This window comes from Callorhinus ursinus, unplaced genomic scaffold, assembly GCF_003265705.2.
Source record: "Callorhinus ursinus isolate GAN/ISIS: 27379988/994484 unplaced genomic scaffold, GSC_fseal_2.0 scaffold11, whole genome shotgun sequence".
NCBI lineage: Eukaryota > Metazoa > Chordata > Mammalia > Carnivora > Otariidae > Callorhinus > Callorhinus ursinus.
Window position 1 is genome coordinate 35781065 of NW_027397073.1, and position 21774 is coordinate 35802838.

A 21774-nucleotide genomic window follows, 5' to 3' on the forward strand; every position below is an offset into this window, starting at 1 on the left:
CAGCTGAAAACCACACGCACTCAGAGCTTGCAGCTGTGAGATGGGAGGGTGCCTTGGTGCGGTGGAGAGAAACAATGCCCCCAAAATACCAAAAGGGGTTGTTGGACGAAGCCCTCCCTGAATTTCTGAACCTGCTTCAATGCTAACAGCAATGCGACTGGAATTCACTTTGTTCTCTCAGTGTCGACCATGGAAACTTTTTTATATTCTAAAATATTTCTGAGTAGGACTCAGCCATCCAATAGCTTGGACCTGACGTCACATATAGTTTATTCATCAAAGTCAGTTTAAAAGAACAAAGATACATCTGTTTTGCATTTCAGGCAGGCAGAACTCACTGTTTATTAAGACCAGCTACCAATCATATTCCTCATAGTGCGCTTTATAGATCAGACCAAAATAACTTTGAAATATGTGCCTCTTCCAGATGTCTGCTAATTTTACCATTATTTGTTCAGAAATAAATTTCTGAATTCAGCTGGAGCAGGTTTCTATCTCACCAACCACTAAACTTTGAGACAGGTTATTCAAGACCCTCACTCACATCCATCCAGACTCACTGCTTCAGTTCCTCCCAATGGGCAAGTCCCCCAACTCTAGCCCACCGGAGCCCCCACCAGACGCTGCACACGGCATTCCGAATTGACTCGCATAAGAAAGGCAGAGCGCACATATAAAACCTTTAAAAAGAAGGCATTGAAAAAGCATGCATTTCTTCATGCATCCATAAGGTGGGTGTGGCTCCCCCATGTCTATCTGTCCGCAGTCCTCACCCCTTCTCCCTGCCAGGCCAAAGGCAATCTGCACTGCAGGCCAGGCTCACATGCGTATCTCCCTCAGCGAGGCCTGCCTTGACCACCACAGCTGGAAGTGATCTTGGCCTTGCCTCTGAACTCATGTCGGATATGTAGTCCATTCAACTCAGATGGCATTTTACATTTACTGCCTGGCATATTTAGTCATCTTTTCACATGTGTGTGTCTGTTCTCAACAAGCAGATAATAGGATTTCTGAGAACAGAAGATTAGCATCCTTTGTTCTTTCCCTCGGCGCCTTGCATTTGCCAGGCGGAGGAGAAGCAGGCAAAGTGTGTGGCGAGGAGCCTTGGAGGCAGCACCCCACCTGCAAAGGTCTCCCTGCAGCACCTGGAGGCCCAGGGTGGCAAATGCATCGATCTCACTTGCTGATAAAGGTGCGTGATGGGTCTGCCCACACAAACGTCTGGGGCATTGTCTGGAGAGCGGCTGCCTCACGGTGACAGGGCGAGGGAACTCTGCCCAGACAGAAAGCTTCAGAAACTCTGGACTTGCCTCACCAACAATGTCACCTCTCAAAAGGTAGGAGAGGGAACAAAAGGAAGCTATTTCTGAACTTGGACCAGCAAGGAAAACCACCTGGCTGCGGAATCTTGGAAGAAAGTGACCATGAGGGCAAGACTCAGAGTCCCAACAGGAGGCAGGTTCTAAATGAGGTGGTGGCACCCTCAGGCCAGCAATGCTGAGAGCCCAGGAGGGGTGTGGGAGGTATCCCCACGCTGAGTCCAAGCCTTCTGCCACAGGAGAAAGGGGCGGCCAAGAAATGGAGTGCAGACAAGGAGACCTACAAAGGTCCAAGGCTACAGGCCAGAGGACAAACCATTTATGACCTTCATTTCCGGTGGCCCAGTGCTGGATCTGGCCTCTCCACACCCCTACCTGCGGGCAGCCAGACTAGCAGGGATGTGGGGTTCACCTCACTTTCCAGGGGATGCCAGGGGTTGTTCATCCACAGTCTGGATAGACAGGACTCAAGGGTTTCCTGCACACCCTCTGCCTCACAGATGTCATCCATAGAGGATCCAGAGGACATGGGAAGAGTCAAGGATTTACTATGAAATCTTCTGAGGAGGCTTACCTGGTAGACAAAAATTGCAGGGGAGAAGGCCTGGGGACTTGTCTGGTGGGTATCAAGTTTCAGTTTTACGAGACGGAATGAGTTCTGGGGACGGTCACCCAACAATGTGACCATACCTACCAATATTGAATTGTACGCTTAAAATGGTTAAAATGGTAAATTGGACATTATGTGTATTTTGCCACAATCAAGACTTTTATTTTTACTTATTTTTTTTGAGAGAGTGTGCATATGTGCGTGCAAGTGGGGGCGGGGGGGTGCATAGGGAGAGGGGGAGAGAGAGAATCTTAAGCAGGCTCCACACCCAGCATGGACCCTCATGACCCTGAGATCATGACCTGAGCCGAAACCAAGAGTCAGACGCTTAACGGACTGAGCCACCCAGGCGCCGCCCCCCCCGCCACAATTAAAGACATTTAAAAAATGGCAGGGATGGGGGGCTGGCACCGAGGTCAAGAGTGACTAAATCTGGGGCGCCTCGTGGCTCAGTCGTTAAGCGTCTGCCTTCGGCTCAGGTCATGATCCCAGGGTCCTGGGATCGAGCCCCACATCGGGCTCCTTGCTCAGTGGGAAGTCAGCTTCTCCCTCTCTCACTCCCCCTGCTTGTGTTCCCTCTCTCGCTGCCTCTCTTTCTGTCAAATAAATAAAATTAAAAAGTGACCAAATCTTTGTGGAAGAGCAGGGTCAGTGTCCATGTGCAATGGGCCAGAGAGCCTGGGAAGGGCTAAGCCACCTGGCATTAACTGCTGTACAGCTTCACAACCTCTCCTGACCCATGTCGACCTCTGGCAGTCCCTGCAGAAGCAGCTCGCCCTAGGTGACAACCTTCCCTTACAGACACACTGAGTGCCCTGAGAGGCCCAACAGTACCTGATCCCAGGAGCCCAGCAGCCCACGAGAGGGCGATCGTATGTCCCCATGGCTTTACCCGACAGACTCTTTTGAAGTTTCCTGTGTGCAAACCCTGGGTTTTCCATCCCTAGACCACAGCCTCAAGGAGAGACTTTTCACCTTTCCCACTTTCATCTAAACATCTCTGCCTGTATCTTTTGTTTATTCATTCATCTTTTCATTATTTATTGAACATTTGTTGAGTGCCTGTCATGTGCTAAGAGCTGCCGTAGGTACTAGAGATTTTATAATAAACAAGAAAACCCCCACCCTCGTGGAGCTCACAGTTCAGTGGGAAAGATAGGCAAACAAACCTTAGGAATGAATTCACACAGCCGCCAAGGTCATGGGCTGCAGGGGTTGGTAGAACAGTCGAGGGAACATATATAGGGCCCTGTAGAAACTGCTTGACTTGAGATTAACCCAAACCTACTTACTGATGACTCTTCCTGCCACTCTCCTACTTATGAACTCTCCCTTACATTAAACCGAAATCTGGCTCCTTCTCAGTTCTACTCTGTCCTCAGACCTGCCAAGCCATGCTCAGAATCCTCCCTTACTGCTTCACTCATCACTTTTATGCATCATTTCTCCAACCCTAGCCCTGTCCTGACCCTTGCACTCTGTTTCCGTAACCCCCACTTGTCATAGGCATTTCCTATGCCGTCCACCTTAGACGAATCCCTGCCCCAACCTCACCCCAACATGTGTTCAGCCTGGATCTTGTTCCTTCTTATTCCCTTAAAAAGATTATTTGTGAATGTCACTTAATCATGATCAGATAAAGCCTTTCTCCTAATACTACAAAAAAAAAAAAATCAGAAGTACCACCTGAACAGAATCTTACTCTGGGTCTGCACCATTGTCAATAAAATAGTTTGCCTGAGATTATGGAATGAGATAATAGGAAATAAATCAAAATAAAATCAAATGTGCCTGGATGGCTATTACACCTCAGAAGAGCAAAAGCACATTCCCCTTGTTACACTACAAACCTCAGAAAACCCTCTGCTGTGACTCTGGCCGTGTTTCTCTGAGTCATTGCATTTAGAGTAAGAGACCTGGGAGCCAACAAACACACCTGGCTCTACCAAGAGTTGCTGGGGGCGCTTGGGTGGCACAGTTGGTTAAGTATCCAACTCTTGGTTTCAGTAGTGACCTCAGGGTCATGAGACTGAGCCCCCTGTGGGGCTTCGCACTCAGTGGGGAGTCTGCTTAAGTTTCTCTCTCCCTCTCCCCTTCCCCCTTCTCTGTCTCTCTCTCTCAAATAAATAAATGTTAAAAAAAAAATTTTCTATGGAGTCCTCTTCCTTATTTCTGAACCTCTTTCCACCTCTGATCTCCAGTTTCCCCATCCATGTCTGAATCCCATTATACTTGGAAAGCTTATCTTTTCCTGGTCTACCAGAAAGCCCCAACAGCTTTCCAAACAGGGACAAAAGTTTATATCCCTCTCTCCCTTCTTCACCAGGTAACTCAAGAAGCAAACTAACCAAGAAAAGTGACTGGTCCAAACCAAAGGGAAATTCTTGGCTGCTTCCATAACCCTCTGTGTAAGCAGAGATGGGGCCCACATGAGGCCATGGAGAGCTCACTCCCGGACCAGCGAAGAAGGCCCAGACAGATGGGTGGCGTGGGGCAAGGACTGATGTCAGAACAAGAGGAGCCAGGAGACGAGTGGCGAACACCCCTCTGTATAGGTTTTCCAGGCATAAGTGCTGCTGTGCTTTGCTATCCAGAAAGAGGGAGGCTTCAATCCTTTGGGAAAATTCTGAGGTCAGTCTGAGCCAGTACAGGCCTTGATATCTCCCCAGAAGCTTTCAAGCCTTGCTTGTGCAGATATAACCTGACAGTCAAGTTGTCAAAGGCTCAAAAAAAAAAAATGCAGAATCTGGAGGGAAAGCTAAAAAATAAAATAAAATTTGGTATCTTAAGCCTGGGCATGAAGTCGACAGCATTTTCAGTAAAAGTCTATGTCCTCCAAAGTCAAAAATGGGTATGAATTAGAAAACTAGAAGTTTCTTGTTTCTTTCACTCTAAATTTGCTGGCCACAACTGGTTATTATGATGGCAATAATCTAATAAAACACTGGAATTAAAGCAATGCCATAGTTTTGTTTCTAAGTCTGACCTAAGGATCTAATTGTTTAATTGGTCACAGGCAGACTCCATCCACTCTTCCCTGCCCTCAGACTGTCTTGAACTATTTAGCTGAAGGTGTCTAAGACAATTCAGCAAAATTCCACTTACTGGCATAGTTCACAGATGGTGAGGTTCCCAACCGGCTCTAGTATGAAATCAGCCTTTTCATTGCTCCATGTACTATTGCCATCTGGTGGTGGAGGGAATTGCTACAGGGTCAAAACTTGCCCTTTACTCGTTTACTTCCAAAAACAGTCTCTCTTGCTTATCGTAGTTTATCAGACATTGAATACATTCACTTTGGATATTTTAGTAGGATTCAAAGCATGGTGCCATTGAAAGCACAAAACAGTTCAGAGCTTAATATTCTAAATAAAGCTGTGGGTTCATTTGCTCATTTATTCCATCTATCCTTCCTAAGCGCCTGCTATGGGCCAAGCACTGTGGAGGGCACTGTGACAACAAGGAAAGTGAGACATGGGTCCTGCCGCCTAGGAACTGAGAACAGTTCGGTAGGGAGGCAGGCAAGTGGTCAGACATATCCTGCAAGAGTCTCAGGAACGTTTGGCACCTCAGTCCGCGCCTGGCATAGTATGCACCTTCAAATATTTGTTAAAGGAATGCTGAATGAGCGACCTGGAAGCACACAGTAGGGACACCTACCCCAAGCTCAGTGGTGGTGGTGCAGGGTATTTAAAATATATACCATATGTCAATCTGCTAAACTAATGTGCTCATGTGGAGAGGAGTCTGGAGGAACAGACATGTATTTCACACCATGATGGCACCCATACAAAATCTGTACTTTCCTGGAAAATTTAGATAACTAAGACACTCTATTCCACAAAATACCAGCTACCCAAAGTCTTAGATATCTTAAGTGAAGCTATTTATTTTAATTAACACAGTGTCCTTAGCATGCTTGGTTAGGAATGCAAAGTGAAGTGACATTCGGTTGTAATGGGAAAGAAGAAATATACAAACCTTTCTTCTCTTGCTTGTCTTTGCTCCTCTCTTTTGTCTAAATACTCTCGGCTAATGGAAATATGCAGGAGAAACAAAATAGGGAAGGAAAATAACAGAATTAGATGCTCATGAAATTGCCAAGAAATTATTGACAGTGTATCATGAAAGACTTTATTGCCTCAGAAGTGGGAAGTGGTTGTGTTGGATTTAAAAACAACAACAACAACAACAATACAAAGGCTACACTTTAAAAGTACTAAATATAATGGACTTCCTCTAAAATCACAGGGATGAGAACATGGAAGACTACAATTAAAGAAAGAAGAATTTAGGTATATGGGGGAGAGGGGAGAAGAAAAAACTTTTTAAAATGTCAAACAATACACAAGTAACATATGGCAATTGCAAGCAAGCAATAGCTTTCAGAGACTATTAACATCCAATCAAATTCTGGTAGGTTCCACAACTTTCATCTCAAGAATTAAATCTGGGTGGGTCCAGGCATCTTGGCCATTTTGTGTGGCACTCCACAGTTTGGACATTCATCCCACAGTGCAGGATTCTTTCTCTTCACCCTTCACATTCCCAGTTTCTATGCAGGGATCATGGGAAGCTCTTACTTTGTACATTTTCTTGTTTGCACTCACAAAATGCCAAATTTCGTCCAATTTTAATGTTTGTTGTCCTGCTCCAGTTGATGAGATTCCAGCTTGAATCTAAGTTTGAGACTTAAGATCAGCCCCTTCTCAGTGGACCACTTATTTTCTTGAAAATGGTTTTCTACACCATATCTCACAATGTAGTTAAGTATTCTACCCCTCCATGCACTGGTAACAGGATACGAAGGGACAGTAAGTCAGAGCAATTAAAGCAGGAGAAGGAGAAAACTAGCAAAGACCCGGATTTGTTATCATTTATAAGCACCTGCCCTCATCATTTTCCACATTAGAACCCAGGAAGCTTAAGATCATATTCAACAAAAATAACAACAGATAAGGATGCTTTGCAAGGGAAAAAGCACAAGAAGACTGAGTAACTTAATAAAATGGCTGAAGAAAGGTCAGCCATTTGGGTAATCCCAGGGACTACTTGATAAAGCTTTTCCTATTTCCTTTTTTGAATTTCTTTTCATTCACGTCCTAAGACTTTCAGGATGGAACTACAGTCATCATAATTAATAGCTGTATGTAGTCTGTCCCGATGATCAACATTCCTTCTTGGACAGAGTTGTTTTGCCAGGATCTCTCTGTGTCTTAAATGAGAAGTGAGACCCACTTGGGATCAAGAGCAAATAGTGGAGAGTTACAAGTTCAGTCTCTGCCTACATACATACATACAGACAGGCAGACAGCTTAATATATAGTACAATGCACTCTTGTCCTGGTCTTCTGGGACACTCAACTATATGAGTGCGAGGCATTCTGTTATTGTTCTATAGGTCCTTGAGAGACTGTACATTTTTTCTAATGTTTTGCTTCATTTTTTGGATTGGATAATATTTCTATTGTTCTATCTTCCAGTTTAATGACCCTTTCTTCTCTCATCTCCACTCTGCTATTGAACCCATCCAATGAATTTTTCATTTTGATTACTGTATTTCCCAGTTCTATTAGTATTTCCATTTGGTTCTTCTTTATAGCTTCTACTTCTTTACAGAGATTTATCTTTTCATTAGTTTCAAAAGTATTTGCTTTTACATCTTAGAACATGGTTATAGTAGCTGCTTTAGTCTTTGTCTGATAATGACATCTATGTCCTTTTGCAATTAGAGTATTTTGATTCTCTTTTTCCTTTAAGATTCTCCTGGTTTTTGTGTGTGTGTGTGTGTGTGTGTGACAAGTTACTTTGGATTGCATTGGGAACATTTTAAATATTTTGAAAGGAGACTCTGGGTCTTCCTTGAATTCTATAAAGAATCTGGTTTTGCTTTAGCAGGCAATCAACTAGGTTAGGTTCAGCCTGCAAGTTCTGACTGCCTTCTGACATTGGTTCTGATATTAGCTCAGTTTTCAAATACTTTTAATTTTCTCCAAATCAAGCCCTTGTGTGCACCCATCCAGTGGCCAGTCTGGGACACTCTGTATTTAGTTCTCAAAGTCTGTGATGTAGTTTAGGGTTTAAGCTACATGTGCACAACTGCAGATGAGCTAGGAGTGCTCTCTTGATTTTTCTACTCTTTGTGGCCTTCCTATAATTTTCTGGCTTCCCTGGGTCTCCCTTCCTGCTCCTCTAGCCAGAAAGCTTGAGCTTTATCTTCTATGCTCTGCTGCTACTTTCAGTAACTCCATCTGCACCCATCTGCAGTGTGCCAGAAGGACACAGAGGAAAAAAAAAATGGTGATTTCCCTAGCGCTCTTGGAGTCATAGTTCCTCTGGTCAGAGGAAGGTTCTCCTTGAGTTTTAGGCACCTATGGACACTGCTGCCATGATTGTGCTTCTGTAACAACATAGTTTCAAGGCTGGGGTAGGAAAAAAGGGGGGAAATATGAAAAAACAAGACATTTCTCCAGTCTCTGACTCTTAGGACCTCTGTTTGCTTCTCCTTGGTCCAGAAAGAGAGGCTCTCTCTTAGGGTTTTCAGTTCACGCTTAGTATGTGTTTCTGGGTTTTGGGGTACCTCTGAGGACACACAAGGTGATAGTGGAGGAAAAGAAGGGTATGCTCTCACTGGCTTGGAACTTTGAAGACTAGCCTCTGTCCCCAGTTCACCTGCTCCCTTTTACAGTAAGCAATTTTCAGAGCTCCACCCATTCCGTCCATGATTTCTGATTGCATTCAGTGATGAAGTAGAAGAGACAGGAGGGAGTATGCATATTTCATCTTCCCCCAAACTGGCACCCAGTTTTAATAGGTTTTTCCAACAAAATCCTTATATATGTCAACGAATCTCTGAATCTTCCAAGTGTTTCTGTCAGATTCTCCACTTCTACTTGGCAGCAAAATATGCAAATCTCTCAGAAAGCCCTGCTCAGGAAGGATTTAACCTGTTCCAGTGGTTTTACAAATGGTCTTTCCAGAAGTGACAACTTCCAAACTTACCTCCTAAGAAATAGTGTATACAGGTGTGGCATTTCCATGTATAATTTGGGAAAAGTCTGACAGCTCAGGGTATGCCATGCAATCACAGTGGAGGAATGATGTTGGTTTACTTCATGCAGGCCATTAACCCAGCCTTACAAAAGCCAGGATTTGCACTTCACCCAAGACTTGGGAGATTTGTTTCCATGTAATAGCGTTACAGTTAAGGCAACCTCATAACTCTGCTTATATTTTGACCATCTCTACAATTACACATACCCTCCTGGGTTCTGAAAAAACATATTGAACCTGTAAATCCTCCCTGACAATGTTTTATACTCTTTATGGGTTTAAATGGGAGTAATTGAAGGGAATACTGTTTGCAAAAGAAATCGAACTGAGGAAACAGGAAGTGAAGATGGGGTGAGAAAAGAAAACAAGAAAGAACATAGAAGGTCTAGGAGCAATGACTGGGAAGATGACAAAGGGGGAGATTAGGAGGAGGAGAGGAAGCAGGGAGAGGAAGAGGAGAAGGAATGAATGAAATGTGTGAGGAAAGACTCAGCAGGTGTCCACAGAGCACCACACAGCACGAAGCTCAGGGGAGAGAAGTGGAAGGAGGTCGACCAGGAGGCTGGGGGAGAACAGGTGCACAGGCTGGAGCTGGAGGAGAAACAGAGCAATGCTGGTTTCAGCGGAGACGGACAGGCCGTGACAGGAACACAGCCTCAGAGCTGGATGGAGACCAAAGAGATCAGTGGGATAATGGGCTGGGAGTAATCGTCAGAATGGCTTTCTCCTCCATAGGAGGAGAGATTAGTGTTCAAAAAAATACACTGAAGATTGCTACAGGGAGCAAAGAAGCAAACCAGAAAGTGGGAAAAGCATTTTCTTTTGGCATCCAATAGAATATGAATAAAACAGGAGTACCTTTAGGGGGAAATGACAAATTAAGTTAAGACAATTAGGCTCTCGGTCTTCAGGAAGGCCTGGATAAGACCATTTTAGATAATGGAGGACCCCAAAATACACAAGTTCCTAATTGTATTTGGCTGGCTTTCTGTGCTTCCTGCCATATGGTTAGAGGAAAAAGGCCATAACAAGCCAGAGCTAGCCCATTTCAGGAATGTCTTGCTGTTCCTTAAAAACAGAGGCAGAATCTAAAGCAAACATATTCCTACCTAACCCCTCAGACCAGTATTAATCAAATAGAGCAGGAAGGTACATGCTTTAATTTTCAATTTGTTATTTACAAAATCTTGAAATTCCTCTTACTTGAATTTGTTCCTTTCTTCCCGTTCTATTCTCTGCAGTCTTTCTTCTCTCTCCTGCCGCCGCCGTGCTCTCTCTGCTGCCCATGACTCTTGGTGCTGTCTAAAGGGTGAGGTGAGAAGGCCACTCAGTGATGACCTAAAGACACAGAGTTCGGGCTTTAGTGGTGTGGCCTGCGATGAAAAGTACCCAAGCAGGAACCAGCCAGACTGCAGTTAGAACTGAGCGGCTGGTCCACTGGTACCTAGGGATTGCTGGGGGAAAATAACTGAGCGTCTCAGGTTCTTCATCTGCAAATGGAGGTAAGTAACACACTTCATGTGCTGGAAGGGCAAGAAGGTGGTAATGTGTGTAAAGTACTAAGCACCGTGCTTGGCATACAAGCAGTCATCAATAATGGTGCTGTTATTACCCAAAAGAATTCCAGTAATATGCATAACATAAATACAGGTGCATCCTCCCCCTCCCCCTCCCTCTCTCTCTCTTTATAGAGAGGTACACACACATTTTAAATTTGTCTACAGAAAGATTATATAGAATCAACATTCAATCTAAAACTGTTTTCTTACTCAGCCATCAATAAAAACAATGAAATCTTACCATTTGCAACGACAGGGATGGAACTAGAGGGTATTATGTTAAGCAAAGTCAGTCAGTCAGTCAGAGAAAGACAATTATCATATGATCTCACTCATATGTGGAATTTAAGAAACAAAACAGAGGATCACAGGGGAAAGGAGGGAAAAAGAAAATAGACAAAATCAGAGAGGGAGACAAACCATAAGAGACTCTTAACTATAGGAAGCGAACTGAGGGTTGCTAAAGGGGAGGGAGTGGGCGGATGGGGTAACTGGGTGATGGGCATTAATTACATGATGTAATGAGCACTTGGTGTTCTTTTTTGTTTTTTTAAAGATTTTATTTATTTATTCACAAGAGACAGAGGGAGAGAGAGAGAGAGAAGCAGAGAGAGAGGCAGTCTCCCAAGGAGCAGGGAGCCCGATGAGGGACTCGATCCCAGGACCCTGGGATCATGACCTGAGCCGAAGGCAGATGCTTAACCATGTGAGCCACCCAGGCGCCCCAACACTAGGTGTTCCTTACAAGTGATGAATCACTGACCTCTACCTCTGAAACCAATAATACATTATATGTTAATTGAATGTAAATAAAATAAAATAAAAATAAATCTATCTTTAGGACAAAAACTGTTTCCTATTTTATATATGCTAAAAATATTTTACTGTACACTAGATTCTCAATAGACCCCCTCAAAATAATTGTGTCATCTTAAAACAGGTGTTGGGATAACAGATGAAGAAAAAAAAGACACAGCAATGGTCTGAAATCTGATTGGAATTAAGGAAATTTCATTCTATGTCAAGAAGCACCCGAGAACATACAGCATGTTCAAAGGACTTGACTCGTGGTGATACCACACAATCTGGACTGTCCACTGAAGATGGCATTGTGGGGACAGCCAGCTATGGGAGAGGCCTCAGTGAGGGATCATAGGGGTGGATATCACAGGAAATGTTAAGTCAGGAGAATGGGTGGGAAAAGGGAAAATTATGTAAGCACGTGAACAATAAGGAAGGGAGTTTGTTGGGAAGAGGAGTCTGTTGGACCTCTGGGAAATAATAAAACAAATCTGTATGGACAAGGAGGCCTTAATTTATTGAAAAAAAATTCCAAGACTAAGATATAACTATTTCTCAAATATTGGTTGGGTGAAATCATACTGGAATTCAGTGAAAATATGCCTGCCTAGTGGAGAACACAAGGTTCCTTAGTGCAAGAGGAAGATGACTCTGGTATCACTCACATTCTGCCGTAAGTCCCACAGCTGTTCTCCCTAGAAAAGTGGGGTGCCTCTGGCTCTCACTCACAGGTGGCAGAAGTAGAGGGAAGAAACTGCCATTCCTGGTAGCTACAGGAAGGGAGAATCCTATACTCCAGGCTCACTAAGGAGCTACTCCCTCAGCCCTGGACACTCAGGCATGTATAGAATTTGATTTCTCCTTCACATGAATGAGGTCCAGACTATCTCAAGTTGCTCTTATTTATTTTTCTGTTACATGCAGCTAAATCTAAGCCACAAAGTGGAAAGGTTTACTATAATTCTCACACAGTGATAATTGTCATGGACATAACAGATTTTTTCAACTTGATTCATAAGTTGAACATGACAAAGGAACATATATACCCAATGCCCCAACTTAGAGAAAGCATTCTTCTCAAATACACAGAGACTGTCTAAAAACTGACCACCGATCCTGCCATAAAGCTCATAAAGAGATGCCAAAAATTGGTTTCATATGGGCTACCTTCTTAACCACAATGCAACTGAGTTGAAAATAATTTAAAAATTGATATAATTGGAAAACTGTAAACACTTCTAAATAACTCAGGCCAAAGAAGAAAAGTATAGGGTCACCTGGGTGGCTCAGTTGTTAAGCGTCTGCCTTCGGCTCAGGTCATGATCCCAGGGTCCTGGGATCGAGCCCCGCATTGGGCTCCCTGCTACGTGGGAAGCCTGCTTCTCCCTCTCCCACTCTGCCTGCTTGTGTCCCCTCTCTCACTGTCTCTCTCTGTCAAATAAATAAATAAAATCTTAAAAAAAGAAGTAGAGAAAATTGGAAAATATTCAAAGGGTACTATAATGAAAAAGCTATAGGATGCTTCCATAGTAGTACCTAGAAGGAGATTTATTGCCTGCAGTGTTTATAATAGAAAAGAAGTTAACTCAATAATCTGAAAAGCAACAGTAGAATAAATTCAAAGACGGCAAAAGAAAGGAAATAAAGGTATGAATGAAATAGAGAAATCAAGATACATAGAGAAAATCAACAAAATCGAAGCTGATTTATAATTTTTAAAAATAATAATATATTCTGTCAAAATTGTTCAAGAAAAAAACTACAAATAAGCAATATTCAAAACTGGTACATAGATATAACCACAAATATTACAAGAGACAAAATTATGAGAAAATGAGGAGAAATTTTTATGACCATATATTTGGAAACTTCGAAGAAATGGACAATTTTTTTTTAAAGATCTTATTTATTTTTTTGACAGAGAGAGACACAGCGAGAGCAGGAACACTAGCAGGGGGAGTGGGAGAGGGAGAAGCAGGCTTCCCGCTGAGCAGGGAGCCCGATGCGGGGCTCGATCCCAGGACCCTGGGATCATGACCTGAGCCGAAGGCAGACGCTTAACGACTGAGCCACCCAGGTGCCCAAAATGGACAATTTTCTAAAAATAACTTACCAAATCTAAGAAATAGATATTTTAGAAAGCCCTATTAGCCTTAAGAAATTGAACCAATTAATTACAGATATATCCATACACACCAAAATGAAATAACCCCCCCACAAGTATCAGATTTTTAAAGGTATTTTCTATAAAATAATCAAAGAAGAGCTCATTTTAATCATATACAGAGTTTCAGAGAATATAAAAAGCTCCCCAGCTCATGTTATGTGATTGCTAATACTCTGACACAAAAACCAAACAAGAACAGTATGAAGACAGAAACTTATATACTGACTGCAAATATAAACACCACTGCAAGATCTAAAATAAAATCATGTTTTGTTTGTCTAATGAACGCAAGGATGTTTAAGATGAAAATATCAATGACTGTAATTTACCACATTAATAGATACAGGAGAAAAGCCGTGACTACCTCTGTAGATGCAGAAAAAGCTTTAAATGCAACACTCATTTGTTATTAAACAACACAACAACTTCAGCAAGCATAGGATTGGAGAGCACTGTCTTAACCTGACAATGGGTATTTAGCAAATTTTTTTTAAAACTATGGTAAACATTACTCAATGCTGGAACATTAAGAGCATCTTAATGTTAGAATTGATCAATCAGTGGGGAAGTGATGGACTATTTAACAATTGCACTACTAGCCACATAAAGCAAAATACAATTAGGCCTTCCACATACCGAACACAAAAATAAATCCTAGGAGTTTTTGTGGAAAATGTAAAAAGCAAAACTTTGCAATGTTTAGGTCTCAAGAAAGAACTTTTATACCAGAAACCAAAAAGGGCAATTAAACAGGAAAAACTTGATACATTAACATTTAAAATTTGTATGCATTTTTTTAAGAACAAAGAGAAGCCACCACCTAGGAGGAGCTACTTGTAACACATATAAACCACAAAGGATTAGTATATGTACAACAAAAAGAACCAACCACTCCACATTAAAAAAAAAAAAAAAAAAAGAAACCACTCAGTGGAAAAATGAGCAAAAGATAATGGACATTTTGCTGAAGAAGAAAATTAAATGGCCAATAAATATACAAATGATCTCATCTTCACTAGAAATGAGGGAAAAAGAATGCAAATTAAACCCATAGTGATGTATTGTTTCAGATGTCTCAGATTGCAGATTGACAAAAACTAATGCCTAATGACTTGAAGCATTGGTACAGAACAAGACAAGAACTCTCTTATGTTGCTTCTGGGAGTCTAAGTTGATAAAATCATTTTGGAGAAGCACTTAATGCATTTGAAGATGTGCATATCCTACCACCCAGCAATTCCACTTTTAGATTTATACAAGAGAGCAACTTTTGCATGCTAAAGATGGCCAATACATACAAAAATACTGCATGTTACACTGTTTTGTATTGTTAATGGTTAATGATTAGAAACATCTATATAGAAAAAGATATATATATTTTTACAAAGAAATACCTTACACCTGTGAAAAACGAATAGAGTGAAATGGACTAACATGGGTGATTCTCAAAAGCACAATATATTTACAAGAAAAGTAGTTTGAAGAATATGAATAGTATGCTATTATTTATGTGAAGTTTAAATACACGCAAAGCAAAATCATACACTATTTAGGGATATATTTATATTTAGCAAAAATATAGCAACATATATGGAAATGATAAAACCAATTTCAGGTGGTCATCACTGGGGAAGAAAAAAATCAAAGGGACAGGGCTTCAATTTTATATACAATGTTCTTTATAGCTCCTATAACTTTCTGTCATTATCTAAAATCTTCTGTAAGCTTGGAATATATTTTTTGACGCCAATCTTTTGCTTTTTAAGAATCAAAAGTACTTCTCTTTTATTTATTTATTTATTTTTTAAAGATTTTATTTATTTGACAGAGAGAGACACAGCCAGAGAGGGAACACAAGCAGGAGTGGGAGAGGGAGAAGCAGGCTTCCCGCTGAGCAGGGAGCCCGATGCGGGGCTCGATCCCGGGACCCTGGGATTATGACCTGAGCCGAAGGCAGATGCTTAACGACTGAGCCACCCAGGCGCCCCAAAAGGACTTCTCTTTTAATATCAAATATCTTCAAAGCTCCAAGCTAGCTGAACATCAAAAGTTAAGTCTAGTTCCAGAATTTTATTTATAAGATTTTACTTATTTACTTAAGAGCGAGTGAGAGAGAGAGCACAAGTGGGGGAGAGGAAGAAGCAGGTTCCCCACTGAGCAAGTAGCCCAATGTGGGGCTTGAACCCAGAACCCTGGGATCATGACATGAGCCGAAGGCACATGCTTACTCGATGGAGCCACCCAGGTGCCCCTAGTTCCAGAATTTTAAAACAAAAAATAACATACTTTACACAGGAGAATTATTTTAGGGACTGTTTCTCCCCTATATGGGGGATTTGAATCCAGCACAGCTTCCCAGCCTGCCCTGTGTGGTAGTCTCTTTAAGCCCTAGCAGCTTTACCTTCTGAGATCTCTTTTCAGAGGTAAGAGACAGGAGCAAACTTGGTGGTCTGTGTTCTTGGGTGAAGAGCAAGATAAGGACCTTGCCATTCGCCTTACACTTCTGACTTTAGTTTTTTCTTCTAAATGTTTCTGCTTATTTTAGGAAAAACTTAATATATAACTTAATGATGGGCCATTAATGGCTATGCTAATGAAGCCACAGTGAAGCTTCTCTATATGGTACATAACATCATTTCCTTATATAAACTATGAATATTAGAACCTGTTAATTAAATTAATTAATTAAAGTAGTATTAGAACTTGAGAAAGTTAAGGAGGGTCCAGTTTAGTCAAATGGATAGGCCATTCCTTCCTGCAGATTGTGCTCCTGCCCACTTGGACCTTGTAGGAAGCTCTCATATTGACTCTCTGGTCAGAACACAGCAAACGCTTTGTCAGGCAGCATTAATAATACGTGAAGTCTCCTTCCTTAATAAGTTCAGTTCGGAAAGAACCAAAATGTGAGCTGTTAACTCAAAGCAATGCAGAATGGTTCCTCTTTTCTGGAAATGAAACAAAATGCCTTGAACAACTCAAGATCCATTCTCTTGAGCACCCTAACACAGATTCCTGTAGCAGGAAGTGAGAATTAAAAGACCCCTCCTCCCCACAATGAGCTTTTGTGTCCTAGATGCATATTAGCCACTTTGGTCATACTGGAAACAAAAGACTATAAACATAATATTAATAAATTAATAAAGACCTCCCTAGGTCTCCTGGATAAGTCCAACATGTGAGAACATAAACTGTGGTCCTATAAATCCTGTTTCTGGAAATGGGCTCAACCTATTAATATCAATGCTGGACTGCATTCAAACCAAAGGGGAATATCCCAAATCATCCTTAAAAAACAAAAAACAAACACCCAAATGCCAAAATTCAGGCTAGCACGGTAAGTTCTTCTCCTTATAAAGGCATCTTTAACAGATTTTTATCTTTCATATTAAGTTTTCCAGGAAAAATACCTACAGTGATTGGAAGTTGCTGTGATGTTTAATCTTGGCCGGTCTGAGGGCCAGCTATGGCAAAAAGGAATGAGCACAAGGCTTAGAGAAAACCTGAACATGGCCCATCATTGAACACCTGTGAGCCTAGTTTACTTGTTTGTAAAATGGTGGTAATACTACTAGCAACTCATGAAGCACTGTAAGGTTAACATGAGAGTTTAGGTAGGCATTTGCTTAGAACAGCATCTGGGCCATAACAGGTACATGACACATCTCAGTTTATGTGGGGAGCCTATAATCTCTAAATGTGGTGGGAAAGCTAAGCCGCCATCCCCAAGGCTAGATCTGGAATAGGACCCTGGCAGTTCCCAGGCTGAGAGGCGGGAGTGGGCTGGGGATCTGATCCGAAACTTCCTGCCGCGACTTCCAGCCGGGTGAGTCACCGGGACGGCGAGCCACCCCAGAACACAGCTGGAAAGCTGAAGTCACGTAAGTTACACCCGAGGCAACTGCAACCGAGTGAAGCCACCTAAGAATGCAGGTGGAGCAGAGCCAGAGATTTTGCAACAGAGTGGATGATATACTCTGAGGGAGAAGAATTGCAATATTTAATCTTGGCCATACCAGGTCCCAGGGGCTGCCCCAGAAACACATCTGGTTAAAGCCTCCCTCGCCAGGATGTCTGAAACAGGAACTCCATTTCACTGAAATGTGGTTGATAATAAGAGTTACCATTTATGGAGACAATAATACCGTGTGGCAATTATTTTATGTGAAATGATTCTTTAAACCCTACGACCTCTTGCACAAAGTTCCATTATTGTCCCCTTTATAGATGAGGAAACGGAGGCCAGAGGAGTCCCATTTGGGATACAGCAGAGCTGGGTATATAAACAAGTCTGATAGGCCAGACCACCAGTGTTGACCAATGTCTTAGAGAAAGTTCAAGAGGAAGGAATACATTTCATCTCATTTTATGAGGCCAGCAGTACTCCGGTGTACAACCATTTTGGAATACAGCTTGGCAATTTCTTAAAAAGCTAAACATGCACCTACCATATGACTCAGCTATTTCATTTGTAGGTATTTCAGCAAGAGAAATGAAAGCACATTCCCATACCAAGACTTGCAAACAAATGCTCATAGCCAACGTTTGGAAACAACTCAAATGTCCATCGACAGGTCCACAGATAAACTGTGGTCTATTTCTACAACGGAGTACTAGTCAGCAATAAAAAGGAATGAAGTCTTTAAACGTACAACACAATGACTGGATTTTAAAACGGTTATGTTAATTGAAAGACGTCAACCCCTCCCTAAGAGTCCACACAGTGTGATTACATTTATATAAAACTCTAAAAAATGTAAACTAATCTACAATGACAGAAAGCAGACCCGCGGTTGCTTGGGATGGGAAGCGGCAGCTATAAGCACAGAAGGGCATGAGACAGGGTCCGGGCTGACGAAGATCTGCCGGCACTGTTTCACCCACACATATGTACGTCGACACTTCTGCTCAACTTTTTTATGTCAATTATACTGCATAAGCTATTTAAACACACACACTTCTTTTGGTAAGTTGGAGTTAAGTAAAAGTCTTATTTGTAAAGCAGCAGATCTTCAACATTTTTTATTAAAAAAAATGATCTCTGGTGATACAGGCACAGAAGTCAAACTAAGGTCACAAATTATCTGATGTTTGAAATGATCACTTAAGGGGTGCCTGGGTGGCTCAGACGGTTAAGCGTCTGCCTTCGGCTCAGGTCATGATTTGAGCCCCGCACCGGGTTCCTTGCTCAGCGGAAAGCCTGCTTCTCCCTCTCCTTCTACTGCTCCCCCTGCTTGTGTTCTCTCGCTCTCTCTGTCAAGTAAATAAATAAAATCTTTAAAAAAAAAAAAAAAAAAAAGAAGAGGGGCACCTGGGTGGCTCAGTCGTTGGGCATCTGCCTTTGGCTCAGGTCATGATCCCAGGGTCCTGGGATCGAGCCCCACATCGGGCTCCCTGCTCCACGGGAAACCTGCATCTCCCTCTCCCCACTCCCGCTGCTTGTGTTCCCTCTCTCACTATGTCCCTCTCTGTCAAATAAATAAATAAAATCTTAAAAAAAAAAAAGAAATCACTTAATTCACAAGTAGATAATTTAATATGAAGATACAGAGGTCAAAGAATAGTAATAAAATGGCAATTTGACAATGCACAACAGTGAGGTTGTCTTCACAGCCTGGCTGTGAAGTTGGGGGTCACCTGATCTAAGGATCACAGGAGAAGAGATAACTCTGGGTGATGCCTCGCTATAAAAGGCGTCTGCTTGCCCTGAAGTGAGGAAATGTCTGAATCTTCTTTCATACTTCAGGGCTACATCTCAGCTCTCAAGATGAAATGAGCAAACCCCAGAGGCAGCCCCAAGAAACAGGCAACCTTTCTCTATCATCACTGCTACAATCCCGGAGACCTCTGCTATCAAAGACGGGGACATGGGTTTAAGGCTTCCTTTTGCTTTCCCTTCTCCAGCCTGTCCCACGCTGCTTCAACAGGTCTGAGCTTTCCAGACAGAGCGGGGAAGAGAAGAGCTCGTGCAGCATGCCATGGAGACTGGCCTCATGTGCAGCCTCACGTGACTGTGCTCACTCACCGGCAGGCCATGAGGCCGTTCCTCCAGGCCTAGCTGGCGTCAGGCTTCGACCTGTCCTCTGGCTCCTTCTTCAGGCCCTGACCCCAGGCTCATAGCAGTTCTTGCCAGTTCGTTCTTACTTTCCACCCTCCTGTCCAAGATCAAATGAGTCCGCCAGCCGGGAGGCCAGTCTTCCCGTCACAGCTCCAGGACCAACCCAATGTGGCTTCATAATTAAACTCTTCCTGCAGCTTCCAAAACATGGATAGCCACCAGAACCTCTTGCATCATGGCTTCCTGGCCTTGCGGGCCCAGACAGAGGTCCATCCTCCCCGTCTTCTATCTTCCTCTCCTCTCCAGGCCAACTTATACCTCCCATGCATGCTTACCCCTTCTCTAAACACCAAATCTCTTCCAAACATAGTTCTCTAGCTCAGGATCTGTTTTGAAGACAGACGTGGACTCACTCTTTTTTTTTTTTTTTTTTAATTTTCCTCATTTAAATGGGCTTGCTCGCCTCATCATGAGAGCTGGCAAGCCTAGGGATAAAATGCAGCAGGTCTTACACTGGTGAGTCAGTTTCCCAGACCTCTTACCAGAGGTGTCCCTCACGAGGACTGAGCACCTATGCTAGGCTCTCCACTTTGATGGCCTCTAAGCTCTTCTATGAAATTTCATTTTCTTCACAAAATTTACTGCAATGGAAACTCTCTATTTGCTGATGGTTTGCTTATCATCTGTTTCTGCCACTAGAGTGTGAGCCCAGTGAAGCCAGGAGCAGGTTCTGATTAAATCAATGCTGGATTCCCATGCCGGCATGGGGGGGGGGGCACATCATGAGCACTGAATAAATACTTACTGAATGAAATAGAAGGGTCATTATACATGTGTATGAGCATGTGCAGCCCCCAGTGGCTAGGTTTCCGGTTGTTACTGGCTACTTTGGTTTTGTACTGGCACCGTACAAAGATTAGAGAGTGAGAAAGGGTGGGGGGAGGGTCTATCTATATATCTTGCTATCTGTCTACACACACATACTCTTTCTCAAATCAACCCAGGAAGAAACTCAGTCTCTCCCATTCTAATAGTAATGCTTATTTACTTATGGCTGGGGTTTGTGGGAAGCGGTGGGGGGAAATGGGACAAGGGACCCAGGAGGACATTTTCAGAGTGAGCAATCTCTCCCTCATTCTTACCCTTTTTCACTCTGTAATTTTTGTACAATGCTAGTGTAAAACCACGGTGGCCAATGATAACCAGAAACCAGCTCATCAGGGGCTGACCCACTAGGAGCAGGTGCACAGAAGGGGGATGGCACAGGGACTCGGTGCACAGCACGGGGTAACAGTCTGCTGCTCTGTGGGCACAGCTGTTCTGAGGAGTGGTATTTGCATTTCCTTGTCAGAGATCTCACCTAACTCTGTTACACACACTGTTCTCACTTCCCAACAGAATTACGATACGTATCCTTGAAGGTTGCTATGATTACCTTTTATAGAAACAAGGATGAGAGAACTGTGTAATTAAAAAAAATCTATTCTAATCCCACTTTCCAAAGGAAGAAAACAGGATTCTGTGAGATTAAACCTGGCCAGGCATCTGTGCACCTGTTTATTTGACAAAGAGGTTTGGGGCAGGGCAGCGAACAGGAGGCTGGGGACTCTCACGTGGGAGACACAGAAATGGCTCTGCCTAACAGCAGCGAAGAAGAAGCAGTTGTCCTACAGGAGAAGGCAAGGAACGCGAGATCAGCACAGAGTGCTTTTTGCCTTGCAAAAAGAAAAACGGTCTCTTTAGAAGTCATGTGAACATGGATCCTATAGCACATCGTCCTGCTTGTCTTAATGATTTTCTCCAAATCTTATAATAAAATGGCCAGTCTAGGAAAGTTAACCATCTTGATCCCATGGCTTTGTGGGACCCAAGTCCACTACCACAGACCACTGCAGATTTGTGAACCCAATTTTTGAAACAAAAGGGTAAACGCATAATGACTCGAAGGGCCGAGAGCTGAAATAGAGGTGTGTGAATCCACAAAGACGTTACAGTTCATTCTGTCTGAGGAAGTCAGAGGAGTTTTATAGGACAGATGTCATCTACATGGCTTTCGGAGGCCAAGAAGAAATCAAGTGAATGAATAAAGGAGAGGCTAGTCAAAGAACAGAGCAAATTTGGCGGAAGGGGCCTCAGGGGAGCCTGGTATGCTCATGGCATCTCCATGGGGGTAAAGTACAGTGAGGATGGGGGACATGATGGCTGATGAA

At 42.8% G+C, this 21774-nt stretch overlaps 1 protein-coding gene across 5 annotated transcripts in view; it reads right to left on the minus strand.

Annotated features, from left to right (window-relative positions):
- FHOD3 (formin homology 2 domain containing 3) overlaps positions 1-21774 on the minus strand; it is a 449329-nt gene that overhangs the window by 82258 nt on the left and 345297 nt on the right. For 4 of the 5 annotated variants that reach the window (XM_025886681.2, XM_073898306.1, XM_025886680.2 and 1 more), the window contains 2 exons: positions 10186-10320; positions 5911-5961 (listed from right to left, as the gene is read on the minus strand). In XM_025886681.2, coding sequence (XP_025742466.1) covers positions 5911-5961; positions 10186-10320 — 186 coding nt within the window. The remainder of the gene's footprint in view (positions 1-5910; positions 5962-10185; positions 10321-21774) is intronic. The other variant, XM_025886682.2, reaches the window with a different exon arrangement.